Source organism: Penaeus vannamei, chromosome 5 (assembly GCF_042767895.1).
Source record: "Penaeus vannamei isolate JL-2024 chromosome 5, ASM4276789v1, whole genome shotgun sequence".
Lineage (NCBI taxonomy): Eukaryota > Metazoa > Arthropoda > Malacostraca > Decapoda > Penaeidae > Penaeus > Penaeus vannamei.
Window position 1 is genome coordinate 31284543 of NC_091553.1, and position 8940 is coordinate 31293482.

Below are 8940 nucleotides of genomic sequence, written 5' to 3' on the forward strand. Positions count from 1 at the left end.
TTCTATCAAAATTTAGATATTAGTTGGCTAATTTAATGATTGTTATTTATAATGGGTGTTTGCAAGAAAACTTGCTCTCATGCAAGAGTGGAAGGAAACGGCCACAGTAAGAAATGAATAACATATTGTCATTTTGAATCAGACTGGACTCCTCAGACATTTTGGTTTTGGTGTCAGTGGAAGAATATGGTCTGACTCCAAACATCCCAGGATATCTATTCTTTGTGATAGGAAATCAATACCTCATCTTAGTTTCGATTGATACAAATTATATGATGTGCTATTCATATGTCCATTACCGGAGAAAAGATCTCAAGACTTACCCTCTTAGTCTTAACTGTAGCATGCCAAAATAGTGTAACTCTGAGAGGCTTCAATAAGTGTGTATGCTATTGGTGGTAGATGGGAATACACTGCAAGTTCTATTGTGCTTATAACTAATGTATAGGAGAATCAGAGTAGAGGCAGTTATAATCAAGGAGCCCAGTCCCGTGACAGGCCTCAGGGGTTGCATTAGTTTTGGTTTGGTGCTAGACTCAACAGAATTTTTAATTTATCCAGCTTGGAAGGGGAATGCTAATTGGTAGTAATACTACCCTGAATTTACTTTTTCTTTTTTCCTTTTTTTTTTCTTTTTTATTATTGCATTTTTATTATTTTCATCAATGAGTTATCAGTTATTTTATTCATGTACTTTGCCTCCTTTATTGCCGCCACAACCTCCACTTCTTTTCTAGTAACAGATGGAAACCATTATTATTTTGGGAAGAATAATTTGTTTGTTTCAGAATGAAGCTCATGAGAAGTTCAAGACCAGCATTTCTGAAATTTTCCCTGAAAAGGGGTTAAATGTGCCTGGAACAAGGAGGCATTGAAACAAAATGAAGGGCTTTAACACATATGTTTGCTAAAGCAGACTAGATGGCAAAGGGCTACAACATGCAAGATTTTTTAAAGATATGAAACTGGAGAAATATGAAGTGCTCCTCAAGAAACCACAAGTTTATAAAGTCAGACTGTAACAATAGCTGTGGATTGGGAAGTTTTTTAGAGTTTATTCCGTGTGTCCTAGTTATTTTTTTGGTATTGTGGCACCTGTGGCTGCTGGGTTTTATGTACATAGAGGATGGCACCTAGAGGGCTGCATGTGTAGGCACACAAGATGCATGAGAGGGGATAAAATACAGGAATGTGACTGAGGAGAAAGGAAAGAACCCACACAACCAGTCCAGAGGAGTGCAAGCTCCTCATCCTCGGGTCACCATATTCCTTCGCTACTAGTAATGACTCATCAGTGACCGCCAGACTGGTCCCGCCGCAGATTCACGGTGCTGCGACAGGAGAAGCCAACGGGACAAGGACAGTCAGTAGCGGGGCTAGAAGAGAGGCGGCAGCAGGCCCAAGCATCAAGAAAGAACCAGCGTTTGGCAGCTCAGATGGAACGCCGCCCAGCAGTTGTAGCAGCATTGAAGCTGAAAAAGGTAAGTATTATACCCGAGTTAATTAATTTTAAATACTTTTTGTGGCTATCAAAAGTACCTACTCAGTCAATGTGTGCATATAGAAAAGACATTTAAGTCAAGAAAGTAAAAGATATATTTGCATTGTGGCTGGAATTATGAACTCTGTTTGTAAGAATATAAGGAGGTCACTTTACAATAAGCATAATAGACACGAGTCTAATAATAATTAAATATACAGATCCTATCAGGAAGTTATATTTTCAGAGTTATGAAGTAAGAATCTTGGTAGTATCAGAATTAGAAAATTGCTTTGCAGAAGAGTGTGGAGCAGCGCCTCAATGGACAGAGACCCTTGTCTGTGAAACAAAGGCTAGCCGTGAAAGGACGTCTGAGCATTCCTGAAGAGGGTGGCAACATCCAGGTTAGGGGACGAGGTGGCCTTCGAGGCGCAAGAGGTGCAAGTTACAGAGGACTCCGAGGAGCTGGCTTCAGAGGTGGCAGAGGTGCTCTTGGTATCAGAGGTTTGTACTTTTGTTGCTGTTAGTGTGTTTTGGTTATTAGAGAGAAAATTGTCTTATGTTTGTGTGTATGTATTTGTAGGTATTATCCCCTTACTCTCTAAACTCTTGGCATTATCTCTACCTACCAAAAAGTGCACATGTACATATAAAGAGAAGTGAATAGTTAAATATACCATATATTATGTCACATTAAGACGCTTTTTTTTTGGGGGGGGGGGGATTTTACATATATATGTAATTCAAATGTCCCTTTTTTTATATATACTCCCAAAGTATTATTTCTGCTTATAACATTCAAATGCAAGCTCAAGACATAAATTGGTTGAAATTTTTAGTATAAAATCCAGACTCTAATAATGACATATTTGCTACTTTCAATAACATTTTTACCAGAATTTGAGGTAAATCCAATTTTCATAAAATAACATTTTTTTCAACATGAATGCATGTCTGGATTCAAAGTAGAGCGCCCTAAACTGCATTTGTGGCAGCATGCTCTCTTTTCTCTTTTCTCTTTTCTCTTTTCTCTTTTCTCTTTTCTCTTTTCTCTTTTCTCTTTCAATTTTCTTCTTCTTCTTCCAATTTTCTTCTTCTTCTTCCTTCTTTCTTTCAGTTTTTCATTTTCTATTTCCCTCCTTCCTTCTTTCTTTTCTTCTGACCCACTGCCTGGAACACCTGGAACACCTCCACTTTCTGTTGGGGCTCCCCATGATATGTGCTTTCTTTGTGCTTTGGACCTGATGTCCCCAAGGATCGAGAGGTCCAGACACAGCTAATCAAACAGTTTTAGTTAGGATAATGCAAATAATATACTAATTAGGTTTCCCTCCTTCCTTCTTTCTTTTCTTCTGACCCACAGGCTGGAACACCTGGAACACCTCCACTTTCTGTTGGGGCTCCCCATGATATGTGCTTTCTTTGTGCTTTGGACCTGATGTCCCCAAGGATCGAGAGGTCCAGACACAGCTAATCAAACTGTTTTAGTTAGGATAATGCAAATAATATACTAATTAGGAAAAGACTGCATTGCAGGAGTGTTGATCAAAAAATGCCATCATAGAACATGTGATGTTTCTGTGGGGGGGGATGCATGCGTGCGTTCCTTGTTTGTTCACATATCCTTATGATCTTTGTTGGGTACCCCAAGGGGTACCCAGTTTGGACAACACTGTTCTAAGGCATGGTGGACTGTGAAGGTGATGTTGGCTAGATCATAAAGGAAGAAAACCTTTTACCAGACCTTGAATCTGTAAGCCATAGGTTAGTAGAATGTCTTTTGATCCCTAATGTCAAAGCCCTTCATGCCAATATTGTAATCAGCTACCTTCAATGACCTGCCCATCCACTGAAATGGTATGGTCAGTGGACTAAGGTGACAAGTGTTGCACGACCAGCAAACCTGTCTTGCAATGGCAGTAGTTAACATCATCCATCCTCCTCACACTGAGATCCTCTGTGCATAAACTACATGTTCACCTTGGCTGTGCTTACATTTTTCCTACAGGCCAGCAACATGTAGGCCTTGATGTGTACCAGTTGTTCAGTTGTTTATGGACAACCGGCACACATCACCTGCCCAAGGAAGCTATCAGACTCCAACTACAGCACCATTCTCATGGATGAAGACATCTCACAACAGTCCTTACCAATGTACAACCAGAAACATGAGTTGTATCCATCGGGCTATTGTCAGTAGAGAGCTGATAGATCTTCAACCCATAAGTCAGCCTCTTGTTCGGGCTGAGAGTTATAAGTTAGTTGCCCACAGATCCTCCACCATAACAAGGCAGTTTGTGTGGTGCTCTTAGGGGAAGGTTCCTATGTGGCTGTGGCACATTTGGTATAAGGAGTCCTTCTCTAAAACAAACGTCAAGAGGAATGAGTCATTGAGGCTCATTGAGGCAAGTGGATATAAGTTTTTATCTGGTCAAGCCTATCCCTTGGCATAACCATGGCAACAATGTCACAGACAAACAAGGGATTGGTTGACCAATTTTAGTAATAACAGGGACACAGCTGTATCCTCGTCAAGGAGATCGTTGTTGAAAATACACCCAAAGATCTCCAGAGGTCTGCTAGACATGTCCAGGATGGCCAGTGAAACCAAAATGTTTAGGGACAAGTCCTTTCATCACAAGATGGACAGGGCCCCCAGAGCATTCCTCTCCTACACCTGGGTAGCCCTATTGGACAGTGACTTATCGTTGACAATCATGTTGACCTGGGAGACAATCCTGTTCATCCTCTGAACTGGATACAGCAAAGTTTGTAAAGCTCATCCACCCTTCCCAGCACCTGCGCTTCATTGTTCTCCTCTGGGGAAAGGTCAAAAATGGACAGCCAGATGGGAACAAAGATCAGCAAGGTAGATGGTACCAAGGCAGTTGGGAGCGGGGACCCTTGATGTTTCTTTCATCTATGTTGTCAGTTCCAGCTACTTGAAAGTGAATATGGCAGCTTTAATGATATCACTTCCTCTGTTTTGTGATGTCATTTCCCATAAAACCTAGTGATATCACTTTGCCTGCCTGCCTCTGTCTGTCTCTATTTCTGCATGCAACATAGAAGTAATAGTGATAATCAATAACTTGACGTAATTTGCTGTTGCGTGTGCACCATGAAATTGTCTTACACTTAAGGGGGTTGTCGCACCCGAGAACAGAGTTCATTAATTATGATCGGATTTTCGCGAATTTTTAATATGTTATATATACATATACTATGATTTACACCACCAAGTTTCATGCCATATGGATGATAAACAATGAAGTTTCAAGATTTTAAAAAAATAATTAAATAAAAAAAAAAAAAAAGTTTTTGAAAAATTTTAAAAATTATAAATCTCACTTATCCATTGACCAAACATGTTCACAAAAATTACCACATATACTCTACCTATAATAGACACTATTTGATTTTGAAATTTCCTCTTAGTTTAGTGTAAAATATATTATCTTGAAATGTTCATTGACATCTATATAAAATATGATAAATGGACTTATAACCCCTGAAATGAAAAACAAATTGTCAACAAAATTGCAAATTTATTCAGCTTTTAAATTATCAAATATATTCAGCTTTTAAATGATCCAAACCCTATTAGAATCACCCAAGTAGTTAAGGAGGAACAACAAACAATGTTGACAAAGGTGTAGTTTTGAGATTTCGGGCCTTGAAGTTGAGGATACTTTTCCCCGTTTTCTTTTCTTCGTGTGTGATGAGGGCATATCACACTATGTATCGGCGCAACTATGGGGTGGAGCCAAGGCAGCACAGCCTTTTGCTCTCCCTCTCTCGTGGATGTATGCTGATTCAGAAGCAGAGTTGTCGGCTAGCTACCAGAGAATACCAAAATAAATAAAAATTTAAAAATCCAGAAAAACAAATCATATGACAAATATGACACAGGAAAATGGATAAGAAGCTAAAAAAAAAAAACACTTATCCAGAAAAAGAGAGAAGAACATTGCCAAGGGAGGCAAAGTGTTGTCACCTAAGATGTTTTTTTTTTTATTTTTTTTATTTACTTATTTATAGGTTCATAAACTTATTGGCTCCAGGTGAGAGGGACATCTCATTATGGGTCAAGGGCAGATGACTAGGAACTTTTCACCATGGGAAATTGCTGAGTGCTGGGTGATGTGGACATATAAGTGCATCAAGCAGTTGGAGGAAGATTGACAGGTTCTTAGGAAGGGATTATTTCCAAGCTGTTGTGGAATTTATATCATCTGGAAAACCAGTATGGATTCTGCTCATTAAAAACTGTCTATTACCTTCTTGATGATGACATAGATATCATGCACGAGTCTTCATGTGAGCTGACTGTACAAGCCACACACCCAGAAAAGTCACCACTCAAAGTAAACATAATGCAAGAGTAACTTTTGGTAAGTCACCTATAAGAAAAATTCACATGCAAGAAATCTCATTCTTGGTAATGGGAGATAATGGGTTGAGATTGGAGTTTCCAGTATCAAAAAATTACCTAATATTATGTAGAGAAGAATAGCTTAATTTTTGTTTTCTCTACAGAAGGTAGTAAATGGAGATATTTTAGAATTATAGGATATCTTTCATTACCAAATAAGTTTTTGTATGTGTATAATTTTTTCTCTCGCTCTACTCTAGGACGTGGTGGCACTATTGGAAGTGCCCGAGGCGGTTTGCGTGGTGCTCGTGGGGGAAGGTTCTTACGTGGCCGCGGCACCCGTGGTCTAATGCAGGGACGTGGTACAGGAAGAGGAGCTGTGCGTGGCAGAGGCTTCATACAGAACCAAGGACGGGGAGAAATGAAAACATTCAGGTTAATATAACTAGTAATTCATTTCAATTATGAGCTATAACTAGTGCTAGGAACTATTTTAGACCTCATTGGTATGATATAGTTAAAAAAAATTTAATTATTGTGTTCAAAAATAAGTTCATAAAAATATTTACTGGTTCTAGGGGCCGTGGTCGTGGAGGTCGCATGGGTCGTGGAGGGCGTGGAGTAAGAGGTGGACGAGGTGGGGCTGCTGCCAAAGCTAACGGAACAGGGAACTGCACCCGTGAAGAGCTTGACCAGCAGCTGGATGAGTACATGAGCAAGACTAAGACTGCCCTGGATTCAGAACTTGACCAGTACATGAAAGATGCTCCAGTCTAAGCCCAAAATGAACATCTCTTCATGTTTTGCCAAATATAAGTCATCTGTGCTCATAATACAGTAATATTTTCACCCCATAGGCAGATAACAATAAAAAGGATTTTTTCATACATCAAAGATGGAATCTAGTCTTGGTGATAGCTTTCTTTTGTAATAAAACAGATGACTTGCAGAAGCAGCTGAAGATATGTACTTATTTTATGTTTATTAACATGATTTATCTGTGTGTCAAGGTTCTGAGTTTTCCATATTATCCATGATGTGATAAACTGTAGTTGATAAAGATATTTAGTCCGTTCATGTGATTCCTGTCTAGAAATGAAGTACTTGTTCAGTAATGGACCAAGAAACATGATATGGAATTCATCCAGCAGTCAAGGCTTCAATGGTTTATTTTTTCAAATGGGAATTTGCAAAACTTGTTTAATAGTACCAAGTGTTTAAGTATGTATCTGTAATATGTAAATGAAATCCTGAAGTTAACAAATATTAAAGTTTGTCCATGTTACTGCCAAAGGACTATTAGTCATTTATTTTATTATTATTGTATATATATATATATATATATATATATATATATATATGATAATAATAGAATGGTAAATAAATCATATACCCACAGCCAACTCAATAAGTAAAAAAGTTCAGGTATGAAGTTAATTTTATATTTTATCTTATGTTTAAAAGTAAGAGGTTAAGTGCTCTTTGTGCCTCACTTACATACTTAGTTGTATCTTACTTTATATAGTTTTATGTAGAGTTTCAATTAAATAGATTTTGATCAAGAATGAGAAATGAATTGTATTGCAGAATATAGTGTAGCTGTATGAGGAAAGTTGCTGAGGCTACATATTGGTAACTAATGAAAAATATTTTACTTTTAAATGCCCTCTTGGAAGTGGCCGCTAAGAAATTCATATCCTGGATTAATTACCCAAACACTGAGTGAGATTAGGTATACCACTGAATACATGGAGTATCAGGCTTTGGTGTTAGATGACTAAATTACAGGATATTGTATGGTATGGTTTAAGTGCACTTTATTTTTTTCTGTTACCCTTATCAAGGTGTTTTATACAGTTTTTCTACTGTAAAAAAAAAAAAAAAATCTTATCGGTCTCCACATATTTGAGTTTGTTGTATACAGTGATCAAATAGAATGCATGTTTATTTTAAGTATTGTCATTTCAACCATTTGCTTACTTTTCAGTAATGCAAAGGAAGTTCATACCAGGCAAGTGTGAATGTGAAAACTTAGTTATATTCTCATTTTTGTATGTGTGGTCATAACATAAGGATTTTACTCCATGTTGGTGAAGCAAATGTCTTGTCACCATCATTGGAATGCATTGTACAAATGAATATTTGTGTATGAGAGTTCAGAACTATATTTATAGAAATTAGAAGTTAGCACTTTGTATCAGGATAGTTGTTCCTTGTATCATCTTTATACTTATAATGAAAACTATTTGAAGTGATGGTACATTGTATCATTAAATTCCCTCAATCCATAATAAAGTCTCTTCTTGATATCCTAATGAAAAGAAGTCATCTGATATTCAGATCTTTACACCTTGGCAAAGGATGCTTTGTTTCTTTTGCCTTTTTCCTCTCTATTCCCTTTCATTTCTCTCTTGCTCATTTGTCTACTTTATTTATTCCCATTCTCACTTTTTTTCTCTCTCCATATTGCGAATGTGCCATTTTTTGGCATTTTATCCTCTCTGCCCTCCCAATACCCTGCTCGTTGTTGTAGGAGACCTTAGGAGACGGACACTGAGGCCCAGTGTAGGGAATCGCCTGTACCTTGGGCTTCAGCCCTCACCTCAACTAATTTTGTTTGGCCTTTTCTTCTCTCTCCTTTCCTCTTCTGTATCTTCATCTTCTATCCCATTCCTAGGGTCTGTTAGTCATACTGAAAGGACAAAAGGCTAGCTTTGTGTCAGTCAAGAACGGCCTCTGGGAGCCATGGGCATGGCATTTCCTTGCTTAATTGCCTAGCCCTTAACCCCTTACCATTTCTTTTCCTCATTTTATTCAGGCTCACCATGGCCATTAATGGTTAATGGTTAACCCATTGGCGCCGGGTGTCACGTACATACATGCCATGGCTGTTGTGGACCAAACGCCAGGGGCATCATGCCATGCCCATTCCCGCGCTACTGGCTCGTCGGACTGAGGTTGTTTTTCTCCACTAGTAGCGGCTTCATTTATATGGTAAAGATTTTAGGCAATGGCACCTAAAGTGAAGGTAAACCTTCAAAATTTTAATATTTTTATAAATTTTACCAAAATAAAAGCTTTTAGG

The 8940-nt window shown here is 38.2% G+C and overlaps 1 protein-coding gene across 1 annotated transcript in view; it reads left to right on the forward strand.

Annotated features, from left to right (window-relative positions):
* The window catches only part of LOC113826183 (chromatin target of PRMT1 protein), a 20814-nt gene extending 12664 nt beyond the window's left edge, over positions 1–8150 (forward strand). Inside the window, exons 3-6 of the mRNA XM_027379058.2 lie at positions 1322–1481; positions 1780–1984; positions 6116–6290; positions 6434–8150. Coding sequence (XP_027234859.1) covers positions 1322–1481; positions 1780–1984; positions 6116–6290; positions 6434–6632 — 739 coding nt within the window. The 3' untranslated portion in view covers positions 6633–8150. The remainder of the gene's footprint in view (positions 1–1321; positions 1482–1779; positions 1985–6115; positions 6291–6433) is intronic.
* Positions 8151–8940: the final 790 nt, after the last annotated feature.